Source organism: Lactuca serriola, chromosome 6 (genome assembly GCF_051521515.1).
Source record: "Lactuca serriola cultivar US96UC23 chromosome 6, Lser_US96UC23_V15, whole genome shotgun sequence".
NCBI classification, from domain to species: domain Eukaryota; kingdom Viridiplantae; phylum Streptophyta; class Magnoliopsida; order Asterales; family Asteraceae; genus Lactuca; species Lactuca serriola.
Window position 1 is genome coordinate 147525899 of NC_136413.1, and position 14403 is coordinate 147540301.

At 31.1% G+C, this 14403-nt stretch overlaps 2 protein-coding genes across 3 annotated transcripts; both read right to left on the reverse strand.

Moving 5' to 3' along the window:
• Positions 1-234: 234 nt before the first annotated feature.
• LOC145057047 (short-chain dehydrogenase TIC 32, chloroplastic-like) lies at positions 235-2686 on the reverse strand. The gene is made up of 8 exons (XM_079004812.1): positions 2475-2686; positions 1742-1973; positions 1507-1586; positions 1256-1406; positions 1101-1179; positions 915-999; positions 775-821; positions 235-612 (listed from the first exon to the last, which is right to left on the reverse strand). The coding sequence occupies exons 1-8, from the start codon at positions 2578-2580 to the stop codon at positions 451-453; spliced, it is 942 nt and encodes a 313-aa protein (XP_078860938.1). The 5' UTR covers positions 2581-2686; the 3' UTR covers positions 235-450.
• Positions 2687-5766: 3080 nt separating this feature from the next.
• LOC145057049 (short-chain dehydrogenase TIC 32, chloroplastic-like) lies at positions 5767-9383 on the reverse strand. Of its 2 annotated transcripts, none has more exons than XM_079004813.1 (8): positions 9168-9382; positions 8084-8315; positions 7690-7769; positions 7447-7600; positions 7004-7082; positions 6666-6747; positions 6523-6569; positions 5767-6180 (listed from the first exon to the last, which is right to left on the reverse strand). In XM_079004813.1, the coding sequence occupies exons 1-8, from the start codon at positions 9274-9276 to the stop codon at positions 6016-6018; spliced, it is 948 nt and encodes a 315-aa protein (XP_078860939.1). In that variant the 5' UTR covers positions 9277-9382; the 3' UTR covers positions 5767-6015. The 2 variants fall into 2 exon arrangements, 1 of the variants encoding a protein (XP_078860939.1); XR_013685962.1 differs by having other exon boundaries at positions 6106-6180; positions 6523-6583; positions 9168-9383.
• Positions 9384-14403: the final 5020 nt, after the last annotated feature.

The window sequence follows — 14403 nt, forward strand, 5'->3', positions numbered from 1 at the left end:
TTTTTGGCTTACCAAACACGACAACATAAAAAAGCTCGAAAAATAAGCTAGCTTATCAGCTAGCTGTGGCGCGCCAAACACAGCCTTTAGAGACGAAATTGAGATTTTTTCAAAAAAAAAAAAAAAAAAGACGAAACTTGCGTTTTTGGGTAAAACACAGGGACTTCTTGTAATATACTCTATATATTATATATGATGATTGGGAAAACTAATAAAAAAAGTCACGACTAAATCTTTTCGTAACCATTTTCACATAAATCAGCCAAAATTACCCATTCTAATTTGAAGTGTAAAAACTATTAGCAATCCTTCCTACAACACACACTAAGATCAGACAAAATTTACGTGTTATGACATACATTATGAATATCAGTCGAATTCCCCTTTCAAATATCCTTTCCAAGTTCCAACATAGATTTAACAAAAATTTACAGTCTTGATTAAAGTCTTCTATGGAGCCACCATGGTCAAACTGATATCCCACAACTCTTTACCCAATTTTTCATCTTTACCATACGAATTGGGCTGGGCTATGTTACTATCCATGAAATATTCACCACTCACCCCTTTCACTTGTGGATGCAATGCTACATAGCACGTGGTTGCTGCCCCCTATATATATCACATGATTAGAAACAAAATTACCTTTCCTGACCTGACCTGACATGACATGACAGTATACAGGACATGACATTACTGGAACTCAAAAGCATGTCAAATACAGTACAACTTGTTTTGTTCTGTAACAAATGTGGCCGTAAAGATTTATCAAACCTGTGGGATGTTTTTGAGAAAGTATTTGCCAACCCAATCAACCATGCCTGAATCAAGAACAATGTAAATTTTGAATGAAAATTCGATGAAGAATATTTAAAAATGAAAGTTAAAAAAAAAAAATTTAGTTTTAACTTTACCATCTACAATGTTGTGGTAACGTAGAAGATTCGTTGCAATAGATCCGGGATGAAGAGCATTTGCAGTTAAATTCACTCCATTTTCCTGGTTTGTTGTAATAAAAATTGTCATAATTGATAGCTTGTGGGACCCCACAAAATGAAGACATGTAAGTACGTTGGGATTATGTCTAATCAATGAAATACCTTGAAGTGTCTTGTTAGCTCTTTAGCATGCAAGATGTTGGCTAGTTTTGATTGTCCATATGCATATATGGGGCTATAACTGCATCATACGTTGCGATTATGGGTAAAGAAATTTAAGCTATTCTACCTTCTTTTTTTTTGTGTTGTTTATGTACCTTGATTCATCGTTGAGATTATCAAAGTATATGCCTTTGTATGCAAATCGATGAGCTTCTGATGATACATTGACTATTCTACCTTCTTTTTTTTGTTCATGTGAAGTGCGTTTCATTGTCTCGAGTAAAAGTTGTGTCAAAAGGAAATGACCTAACAAATGACACATATATCACGTGATGTAATTCTACTTTAGGAATTAAAATTTCATGAAAATAAAAAGCATATGCTATGAATTATGATTTCAAAATACCTAAATGATTAGTTGCAAATTGTAGCTCGATCTTGTCTTTTGAAAGCATGAATGGTGGTGCCATAACCCCTGCGTTGTTACTTCCAAAAAACGGAACAATAATTAGTTTTTTTACAACTTAACTATTTCTTCCTGGTTCCAATGGAATGACCGATTCCATTCCCTTCCTGATTCCATCATACCAAACACTACCTCAAAACCAGATCTTAAAAAGATAAAATAATTGGTTCCTTACATGAGAAGATTCAAGGGAAGACCCGAGGAAATGAATTCAGCTGCAAAATTCCTTACAGATGCCAAAGAGCTAAGATCTAACTCCATTACATCAACTTTAGCATTAGGAATTTTTTTAAGTATATTTTCTTTAATGCTTCTACCACTTTCGGTATTTCTTACTGCCATAATTACATGTACCTCATGTAAGGCGAGGACTCGTGTTGTCTCCATGCCGATTCCACTTGTAGCACCTAAAAATACAGAAAAAGATTTAACAAATAAAAAAGTGAATTCTTGTATGACATCATAAATGGGGAATGGATTGTAGAAAGTTTGAAGTTAATGGGAAGGTCTAATTTCTCTGCGAAATTGTTTTGCTTCGAGTAATTGACGATTAAATCAACTTATAAGAGCAGGATACAAAACCAGAAACGTTTTGGGTTCATTTTGAATTAGCAATTACTATTTTTGGAATTTCAGAAATAGAAGTTGACTTTTCCTTATGATTCCAAAAAGAGTAAATTGTAAACATGAGAATGAATCCATGATCCAGCAATCAAACCCTAATTTGTTAATTAGTTTTCTTGATTGAGTCATAAACTCAAGACCCACCACTTATTCATTAAAATTCGTATTCAATTCCAAATTATGATTCATAAAACCAAAAATTAAGAAGAACCCATGTGATATATCTTGCAATAGGAGTACGAATTGCATACGAGAAAGAGAAGTTCAGAAGCATTGAAGATTACCTGTAATAATAGCAGTCAGACCAGTTCCATTGATACCTTCAGTGACATCTTCAGCTGTTGAAGAAGCCGAAAACCCAGATGCCCCTTTTCTCCCAAAAATCCACATGTTTGCTCTTCCTAAAGATCACACCAACAAACTGAATTCTAAATCGAAGGTTGAAAAACACAATTTTTTTGTTTGATAGTATTTGATAAATCCAAAGCCCATTTTTTAATGAATATTTTTACAATATAAAACATTTTATTTAGACGATATATAAAACAAGGGTTAATCTCATTATTATAAAAGAATGGTCCTTTAAGTTTCACGAAATGATCAAAAAAAAAAAAATCTTAGTATCATTGTAAGAGAGCAAATTGGTTTTGACATGTTTATTTGGTCACCCTAACTTAATATAACTGGTTTAAAATGTTTAAAATGTCATGTAATCACTTTTAAATATTAACCTGTCTAGTCACAACCTATGTCATACAAAATGGTGAAAGGTACCCAATATCCGCTTTTCTCACGACCAATATCGTAGTTTTACTTGAGATCAAAAACATATTAAGAGCCACAAGCAACAAAATTGATGTGTTTTTTCAGCACCACACGTGCAACCATAGTTATCAGTTTCTGCCCCAGTGTTAACTCCATGCTGTTGGGACTTACCTGAGTGTCGTATTTGTTCAGTGAACGACTTATGAAATGATGTGCGTTTGTGATGTTTGCCGCCTCTTTGATTCGGTAGGTTATATTTTGTTTAATTGTCTTCAAGAAGATTACGAGTTGTTGCTGGACAAACCCTAGCTGGTTTCTTAACCATCATAGACTGAAATTTCTCAAATCTTCTCCATCTAGAAGAATCTTCCTAGAAATATATTGTAAAGTCTTAAATTGGAGAAAGTATAGTGCTTTTCTCGGAACCGGAAATCCCGACTACACCCACAATGTGTCTGACGCCGATTTTCACCCTAAAACAACACAAATATTTTTGGACTATTTGGGTAACAAAAATTGACCTTCATAAACTCGATAGTCTCGTACATGCTAATGAGTTTAAGTGGACATGTTTTTATCAATGTCTTGATGATATTGAAAACTCGAGTGAAAATTGCAAATGAGAGATCGATGTATTACCTAAGGGATGTCCAAAGATTGATATTGTCTTTTTTTACATAAGTGAAAGTGTACCACAGTAGAATAAAATTTGTATCATATTTACTCATAGACTAGTTAATAACTAAATAAATATGCATTAAAATGTACACCCCGTATTAAATCAGAAGAAATAAGGGTAATTCCAAAAAACTAAATATAAAATCATGAATTGATGTTAAGGACACTTATTTTCTAACTTAACTCACTATAACATTCTATTTGCATTAAGTAAAAAAGAAAAAGTCGTATATAATTGAACCATTGAAATTCCAACTTCAGGTTTACTCACTAGGCTCATCAATCCTTACATTATTATTTTGACATGTACTCAAGTTGAAGGATTAGTGAAGACTATTGAAGTATTAAATTTTGGATATTTAAAAGAGATTGTATTTTCAGAATTTATTGTATGTAGATTATGTACTTTAATGAGTCCTTTTGATTTTATTCATTGCACCATCATTTGACTCGGCCAATTTAAAGATATTAATTGTTTAACTATTTGGAACAAATTACCACAATTATTATTTTAAACGATAAAATGTTTTCAAAAGATAATCAATTTAATATTAGACCATACGAGGGATGTTTAAACTGGTCCAAATCCTTATACTTCATCTCTTCAAGTTTCACCTAAGACAAGGGTTTGTGTAACTTCTTCTGATCGAGACAATATTCGATCTGTATTTTCCAAAAGCTAAAATCGCTACCTTCAAATTATAGATCTTAAGCTTTCCTTCTTAATCATACATTTGATACCAACTGTTGGGATAAATAATCGATAAACACAACACACGGTAAAGATGCAAAGAAAATTTTAAGAAAACATTGATTTAATGTGGTTTACACGATCAAAATGATCGTACTAACGTTCTCGTCTTCCGTAATACACACACTTTCTGAATATCGTTACAAAGGTAAAAAAGAGATCTATTTACACTATGATTTTACCTACAATGTTTGTGGGTATGGGCCTAAAAACGACGTCATTATCTGAAAATTTCCTTATGGTCTGTGCACCACAGACCTTGCTATAGAACACCGCATACCTTACTCCAAAGTACTATAGACCTTGCTAGCCCCACGGTCCACACCTCAAATGCTATTGCAATGAGGTCAAAGAGCAGATATCATGCTTCAGACCGGAATGAGTGGGAGGGAAGTTTCCCTCACTTTTTGTGGGCCATACCTTTCTTTCCCTCACCTAAAACCCAAGGAATGAGTGGGAAGCCCTTCCCTCACTCTTTTTTTTTAATAAAATTAATTGATATTTATGATTTATAATTTTTAAATTAAAAACAACCAAAAATTTTAATTAAAAATAAAAAGCATTTAATTAATTAAAATAAAAATTACATTAAACCTAATATTTAAATTAGTGGAAAATAAAAAATATAGGGTCTATTTTGTAATTTTCGAAAACTATTTTTATGAAGAGAATTCAAAGTTGAGTGTATTCTGCCATAAAACCAAAACATAGGGGCTAAATATGCTATTTCCAGAAACTTTCGTCTTCTTCGTGTTTAAAACCTGCAACTCCAAAAAAAAAAGAAAAAAGAAAAAAGAAATTTCAGCCATTCACAAGAAGAGAGAGAACGCGGGTTATCGTCCCCTCATCCATTCCCGCACCACCCTTCCCCGCACCGACGTGCGGTGTTCCGCCAGGCGGGAACCTCCCTGCGACCCTTCTCCGCTCCCACTCCGTCCGGCCTCACAAGTCAAACTATTACACCTAAAACATTTAGTTCTAAATGTATGAAAGTTTCTGAAAAATTATGATCATACAAAAATAAATAAGATTCAATTCATGTTTGTATACATTTTCAAATGAATTATTCTACTTTTTGTTATGCAAGTTACAATTTAAGGTCAATGTGATAAAATAAACAAAGCTTAAAATGTAAATTGTTTTATTTTTTTGCCTGTAATTTTAGTGTCATCAAATATTTGAGTTAATTGAGATTTACACAAATACCGAAAGTTATGCTCACATATGAGTTAGATGGTGTGGGATGCGCGCTCATATAACTATTTTGATCTCATGACAATTGGCTAGGGTGAATGCCAGATATTTATCATGTAGTTGGCTTTGTACGTGAGACCCAATAGGTTCAAAATACAAATTTAGGAAATATACCGTACACAATCCAATAAGATATGGAGTATATGATTTTCACTATACTTTTACATAAAACTCCCCAACTATTTTTTATACATTTCAAATACAATATTACAACTAATTAAATAAAAAATTCACACCACACCCTGGTTGTAAAAAATAAATACAAGATACAACAACCGAACAATCATACACCATATTCACGAGGAAAAATCATACAAAATAATCAAAACACAAATTATGTTGCCAATAGTATTCACTGAATCTTAAACTCTCATGAATCACTTTGAACCGGTCAACTCCATACCACATTCCCATAGCTTCCTGGCCAGCTCAGCATCGCAAGCCTGACTGCTGGGTTTATCCACATTATTGTCTGCAAAATACTCGCCACTCACCCCTTTCACCTTTGGGTTCAATGCCACATAACATGTTGTTGAAGCTCCCTAAAATCCAAATCAAATATTAACAATGTCAATCACTAATATTTGTACTTTGTGAATCTTAGACTCTTAAGTGTTACTTCTTTTTCACTTAATACAAAATGAACGACTTAATAGATTTAGATAAAGTCAGTGAACAAATACTTTTGTGGTATCTATTTTCTATAAATTTGCTACCATTCATTTATTCCATACATTTACCTAAGTAGGCTGTCTTTTTCTTAAATATTTTTTGAACATCATTTATTCATTGAGAAAAACCAATACATTATCTTAGTTTAACATCATATCATGAAACCCACCTACTGGAAATGGTGAAATATAGAAATAAACAAAAGAACAAACCTGTGGGATATTCTTTTGAAAGATACCGAAGACTCCATAAAAGCAAGCTGTCAGGAAAATACTAAGGTAAAGTTAAATATCACATTCTCGTGAATAATAAAATGATCTTATTTTTTTAACAGTCCAAATGGAAAAACTTTTACCTGAAAAGGTTGAGTGACGTGAAAGATTGGTTGCAATAACTCCAGGATGCAATGCATTCACAGTTATGTTTGCCCCTTCTTCCTATACTCAACAATAAACATACCACTTGTCATAACATGTATTAAAAGTGTATTTCTTGAATAAATATGGATCCATTACAAAAATGATTTGTATTGACAAAAATGATTATTTGTGATGGGGGTTTTAGACAATTTAGCTGTTGTGTGGTTTTTCTTTGAGAACTTTTGTTACAAATGGTGTCAACATTCTGGTTAAGTATTACATAATAAACAAGATGCAATAATTATGAGTGTGAGATTCTTTATCTTGAAAGTACCTTGAGGCGTCTAGCTAGCTCTTTAGCATGCAAAATGTTAGCAAGTTTTGATTGCCCATAAGCAGATAGACTACTATAGCTGAAAAGTTAAACACGTATGTAAGGTGAATTTTAGTATCACAACCGCATAAATTCTTGAAAATGGTAAAAATAAGCGAATATAGAAAAGAATATCCATTTTTATGGACCACATCTCCTTTATGGGTCCTATTTTTATCTCAATGTTGACTCTTTCTTTTACTTAATACACATGAACAATGCTTAATTTATTAAGCTATACATGAGTGTTTCTTTGAAAATTAAGAGAATCTCTCCATTAAGTTCTTATGATTTACCTCTTATTTTTCCCTTTTTCTTTTCCCACTTATTTGTCTATCATTTTTTCAGATATTTTGAAACATCATTTATTTAGACAATACTTACTACTGGAAAAAAAATTGTACCTTTTTTCATCATTTAGCTTGTCAAACACAATTCCCTCTTTGTAACTCATACTATGAAGTTTTGATGAAACGATGACTATCCTTCCTTCATTTCCGCATTTTTGTGCAGTATTTTTCATCGTATCCAACAACAAATTTGTCAAAAGAAAATGCCCTGAGATCATAAGAAAAAAAACATGTCTTACATATGTAAAATGCTTTTATTTTTCAAATAAAAACAACATAATATTAGTCAATACATACCAACATAGTTTGTTGCAAACTGACTCTCGATTCCATCTTTAGAAAGGCCAAATGGAGGAGTCATCACCCCTGCATTACAACTACAAGCAACAACAAACAAAAAATCTATTAGATTTGTACACTATAATGTCAAATGCAAGAAATAACAATGTATTTTCCCTTATCAGTATATTGCAATGTCATTCAAATACAAAGTACTTTTCACTGCTATAATTGTGTGATTTTTCAAAGTGCAATGGTTTAATACGAAAAAATATTGAAACTACGATACCTTATACAAAGAAACGAAAGTATAATGTTATAATATCAAATAAATGGAAGTACGTTGTTATTTCTTGCACGTAACAATAAACTTAATTATTAATACGATTGCAATGGTGTGTTTGTTTCTTACATGAGGATGTTGAGGGGTAGACCCATGGAAATGTACTCCTTTGCAAATTTTCTTACGGATTCTAGTGAACTAACATCAAGTTGCATAACATCTATGGTAGCACTAGCGCAACCTTTTATAATGTTTTCCTTGCATTTTGTAGCGGATTCCACATTCCTTGCTGCCATAATTACATGTACGCCCCTCAAAGCTAGCACACGAGCACTTTCTAGACCAATACCACTTGTTGGTCCTGTCATGAAAAAGAAAATATTTTAAAATAACAAATTTATGATGTTTATATATAGATTTTAGCTAAAACCCACGAACATTGAGGTGAAACTTTCGAGCTTTGTGTCTCAAACGACTCTATCTAGCTTTATGTCTTAAACGACTCTAAATCTCCATAAAAGATTCTTTAAAGTTTGTTAAATATGTTCTTTTGCTTAGTCCATTCTATTCCACTAGTCATAAAGATAATTAATGGGATCCAAAAAGTTTGACCATTTTATTAGATTATCCCATTGAAATATAATATATTTGGATTTCGAGATTTGTGCATGTCATCCTTTATTGAAAATATAACATATAATATGTCTAAAATATCTTTCAATGATCACAGAATAAGATAATTATTCGAAAACTTTGCAAATGGACAAAATGAAGAGATGTATGCTGTCTTTTAGGAATTATGAGTTTTTTATAGTTTTATTATGCACTGGACCCCATCAAACAGAACCCAAATCCACATTTTTTTTATTTGTTTCTCCATTTCTTTTTTGTTCTAATAACTTCTTCAGATAAATATAAACACAATTAATCTTGATTCAAGTTTTAATCAGATATGTATAAGTTGCATTGATTGAACCAAATAAGTCAACTTCTACAAGCTTTGAGCACCAACTATATTAAACCGCTCATGTACAAACTTCAGTCATTTAAAATCAATCAAACACTTGATAAAATCAAGATTTCCAAACTTCATGCGTTTACTACTGTTCTAATGGACAATAAACAAAAACCCCAGATGATCAAATCTTGAAGCGTAATGATCTAAGAATTCCAGAAATTGTAAATATTTGAGAGAAAAGAGAAAGAAATAGACCTGTAACAATGGCAGTTAAGCCCTTGCAATCAACTCCTTCGGTTACATCTTCAGCTGTGTGTTTAGCTGAGAATCCTGATGGTCCTTTGAATCCGATTAGCCAAGTCATCCTTTACTTTTTATATTTTCTTTCAAGAACACAGAAAAAAGGTGACACTAAAATTGGAAATTTTAAAGGGTTTTCTTTAGTGATGATTTGCTATGAATATGATTGTGCCAAGTTGTGTCAACAGAGCATCAATTATATACCAAGAGGTTAGCCATCACGTATGACTTGGAACATGTATCTCTAAGGGTAAATATGTAAATACACAACAAGTCCTTCCACTATTTAAATTTCGGTTTGGAAAGTCTTTGTTTTTCCACCTTACTAAGATAATAAAAGTTATGAGATTTCTTCATTCTTTAGTTAAGAAATTTTATGGAGGTATAGAATATTCTTGATAACTTGAGCTTTGACCTTTTCATTTCACACATCAGGACATGGATGATGATTTCAAGCTTACAAAAACTGTCACCCCGTGTGTAAAAGGAGTGTGCCTATATATATATATATATATATATATATATATATATATATATATATATATATATATATGCTAGACTTAATATTTAAATATATGTGGTAATTTAATGTGACAATTGTAAAGTAATTATGGGGGTATGGTAAGTAGTAACCTGTTTCTTCTAAGGGGGTGTTTGGTTGAGAGAATGTTTTTGGAAGGAATGGAATCTATTAAATGAATTGGAATCTAAATGTACTAGAAGCTGCATGCGTTTGGTTGAGATGAAATGAAATATATTTTCTGTTTGGTTTGTTGATTTCATAAAGGAATTGAAAATTAAATTTTATAATAAGACATAAATACCCTTAATGATTTTTGTAACTGATTATATTTTTTAATAATCACGACAAAGTTTTATTTAATTTCAATATTTTTTATTGAGCTCTTCTATAAATTTTGAATTAAAAAAATAACTATCATGAATTTTAAATAATTTAAAGACTTTTGTCTCATCTTTTCCAAAAAAACAAACATAAGTGGTAAAAAGATGGAACACAAAAAAATTCATCATAGGCAAAAAAGAAAAAAAAAATAAAAGAAAAACAAAAGTAGAGGCAAAAGTCTTCGTTGATGATTTTTTTTAATCTCATAAATAATAGGAAGTGTAATTTAGAATAATGATAAAGAATTGAATCTACATTCATGATATGATGCATAGTGGAAAAATTATAATTTTTTCAAACGAGGAATTAAATGGTAGTTATTGAAATCTAATTTCATTTCTTTGGTAACCCAAACATAATCTCCCACCGATTTTAATATCCAATTCCTTCTAATTCCTTAAGAATTATGTGAAACAAACACGCCTTAAGCGTTATGATGTTTCCTTCTAAATGTTGCATCGGTTCATGTATTTCTATATTTAGTGTCTGCAATATTGTATGTTGGTTGTGGTGTGATATAATAAAAAGTCTTTATTTTCAAGTCCAGAACCACCCTCTACGTATGTGAACTCTTTCCCTAATCTTTCCTGCATATTTGTGTTACTTTATGATTGAACCCAACAATAAATTCGTAGGATAAATAATTATAACTCAAAAGTCTAACTAGATGGCTTGAAAAGTGAAGTATTGATTCTTAAAATGTCAAACTATGAGGACTATTTTGCAAATTTTCCCTAAACTTGTTGCAGAGGATCGATGATAGGTTGGTGGGATGACCTGCCCCACTATAATTATTTGAAAGGTTAAGGATGACGTAAGATAAATAGTTTTAATTGATGCTGAGGTTTGATAGGTGCAATGACTCAAGTTGCTGGTTAAGGTTTGACCCATTGTACTAAAAATCTGCTATACTCTATAAAAGAAAAAAAAAATTTAAAAAGGGTGTTGCTAATAAGACACTTATTGACTATTTAAAGTTAACCTATAGTTAACTATCTGTAATCAGTTTTTTTCGGAAAATAATACAATTTGCACCAATAAAAATATTTTAAAATTAAATTATGATGTCTATGGTAAAATGAGGTGTCTTTTTAACCAACCTCTTTAAAAAATAATCACTTTTCGGCTAATAGATTAAAATTGCTATCAATTTCACAATAGTTGTTATTGGATCAGATTTGATTGGGTCTAAAGTCCGACCAATTTTACTTTTGGCTGCATCTTATTTGATTATGATGTGACTAGTTGTATTTAATGATGAAAATTATCATTTTACCTTTCTGTTTAAAATAATATAATATACCAACTAATGCATTGATAAAAAACATTGAACGCCGAATAATTATAATTACAGACTATGAACGTCAAAACCATTACGTAATGTCACATATTTAACATATAAATCGTTATATTTCATAATATTTTCTCCTTATCCAAAAACTTCTTATAAGTTTATAACTAAGTCACTATTGCAAAATTAGTATTAGAACCATCCTAGAAATATCTATAAGGTTAATAACAATATTACGTGATGGCGCATAATCCAAAATCTAAAATTTGAACATTTTGGAAGTCAATACATATCGATTGAAGGCAAACGGGCAACAAGCTGCGCCGCTAGCCCTTTTTGGATGACATAATTAATATATAAATCGTTATATTTTATAAGATTTTCTCATTATCCATAAACTGCTTGTAAGTTTATAAATAAGTCTATATACTTGTTTACTTATTTAACATATTTTTCTTATATGAAATCATAAGATAAAAAATGGGTTTTATCTTCTTATTATAAAATAATTTTCATTGATCTTGTTTATAAGCTAAAAATAAAAATTAAACACATAATAAGAACTGTTAAAATATATTTAATATTTATATTATGTATAAACATACATGTAACAGAATAATATATTAAAAATAATATTTAATTTCTAATAATAACAATTTTAAGTAAAAAAGGTGTAAAAAGTGATAAAAAATAATATTTTTCAGTTGATTGAGTAAGAGGATGCTAACCGAGTAAGAGATTACCTTTTACTTTGGCGAAATAAACGCTCTAAGTGTTGATCGAGTTAAATTACCTCTTTCTGGACCTAATAAGAGGCAAACCAAACATCTCCTAACTCCCTGAGACAATTGTCAAATGTTTTATGATGTAAAATAGGTTTTTCCTTGCCAAAAAATAATCCAACAATGATTCTATATATTAAGATGTTATTTATGATTATGAAACTAGTTAAGTAAGCATAATTTTGTTAGTTTGTGTAACTTCCAAGTTTTCTGTGGACTTGTGGTTTTAAATACTATAAATGAGTGTTAGATATATATTTTGTTGTAGGAGTAGATGTGTTAAGAAAATATGTATCTTACTTAGATGGAAGTACATTAGAATAATGTGATAAATCTATAGTATCAAAGATAAGAGGACATTTCATTGATAATCAAGCATAATTAAAAGTAAATATATGTTATGATGGTGGCTTGTAAATGTTGGCCTTGGTTGAATGTACATGCTTAAATGGAAGAATAATATATGTGTTTGTGTCTACAAGGATTAAAGAGAGAGTGTTTTCATTATATGTTAATCATATTTTAAAGAAAATTTAAATATTTCATACCTTTTGTTCCTAGTACTTATCCTCCTACCCATAAAAAATATTTTAAAATATTATTAATTTTATTAAATGTGACACTTAAAGTTGTTTGCATGAGCTAATTGTTGGTATATTTGAAGAGTGGTGATGTCTTGAAGGGAAATGTCGTCTAACTCAAAGTGCATTGCCATAATTAATTCGAGATGTGAAATAAGTACATTTTGGTGTTAAGTATTCACTCACCATACTTGATTTTGTTTATGTTGTCTTTAAAGTGACCATTTTTTGCTACCATCATTTAAAAGCACCTCAATTTAACTATGTTTTGGATCTTCTTAGATTTTGGATGACGGATGATACATTACTATGCTGGTTGTCGTTTAGGTTTTCACTTTGGTTTGTATTGCTTTTGCTAGCCATGGGGTTTATGCAATATTTTGGTGCAAAGACCATTTGAAGGGGTTTTGTATTAGAGTTAATCTTTGAGCTTGTAAATTTTTAAGCCGTATTGTGATTTGGACAATCTTCATGACAATAATGTATTAGAGATTTAACGCTTTCATAGCTTTATTTGTTGCATTAAGGATCTTTTCTTATTATCCTAAATGTTTATAGGGTGTTGACACTTATTTACCTTTTACACACATTTGGTATTCTTTGTTTGCTTTTGATAGATATTCAACATTGATCATTTGTAGACAACTAAGGTCCAAACTCATATCGGTGAATAATGGTGTATCTTTAGAGATGTTGTTTCTCAACTTAGGAAACTGATTGCATTAAATTTGACACATTTTTTTCAGGTCCTTATAAGTTCTAAAGTGGTTCATATGGTATTTCACTTGACAATTGTAATTTATTATTGCCGGTGTTTGTCACTCAGTTCAAGAACGAAAGCATGCACACATCTTGGAAATCTTTTAGGTTTGCTTTGCAGGTTGAAAAGTTTTACTATCACTGAACTCTGGAGAAAGTTCATATGGGTGGTTATGTAGAATAGTTTGAAGGTCATATAGTTTTTTTCAAGCATTTGGTACCAAAAGGTAATTAGCCGTAAGGCATTTATTGGAAATACATTTAGCCAAAAAGTCATTTAAGGCATATATGTCTTGTTATGCATTTAGGCTTGTTTTTATAGTAGTCGATTTGGTTTCTTAAGGTATGTCTTTTGTGTAGATTCAACCATTATGGGATAGAGTGCAAATGTATTTCGGGTGTTGGCCATGCTAAAGCTCGGTTGAAAGTTTTTTCTATTAAGTTTTAGACATATGTTTCTTTGACTTTTTTTGGGAAGGGTTACTTTGAACATCTAAATTTTTTTGGGTTGTGGGTGCATTAACATCTTTTCTTTTAGTTTTTATGATACACTTTGTTATCTATACACAACAACATGAGACTCAAGGCATATCTGGTTTTTAGGGTTGTATGCACATTGGTATCAAGGTGGAGTGTTTTTTGGTGATACACAATGCTTCATATATACAAGCATTCAATAATTAGGAAAACATCATAAGGATCGTGGACCACTACAAATCATCATTTGTTGGCCATTAGAAGTATCTGTGATCCAAGTATTTTGACACAACTAATTTGTTTCCACCTGCTCGCCACTTTAAGTGGTGATTGTTGAGTGAAATGGCCACTTGAGGTGGCGGCAAGTAGTCATTTTGCATCTTATATGTTTTCTTTA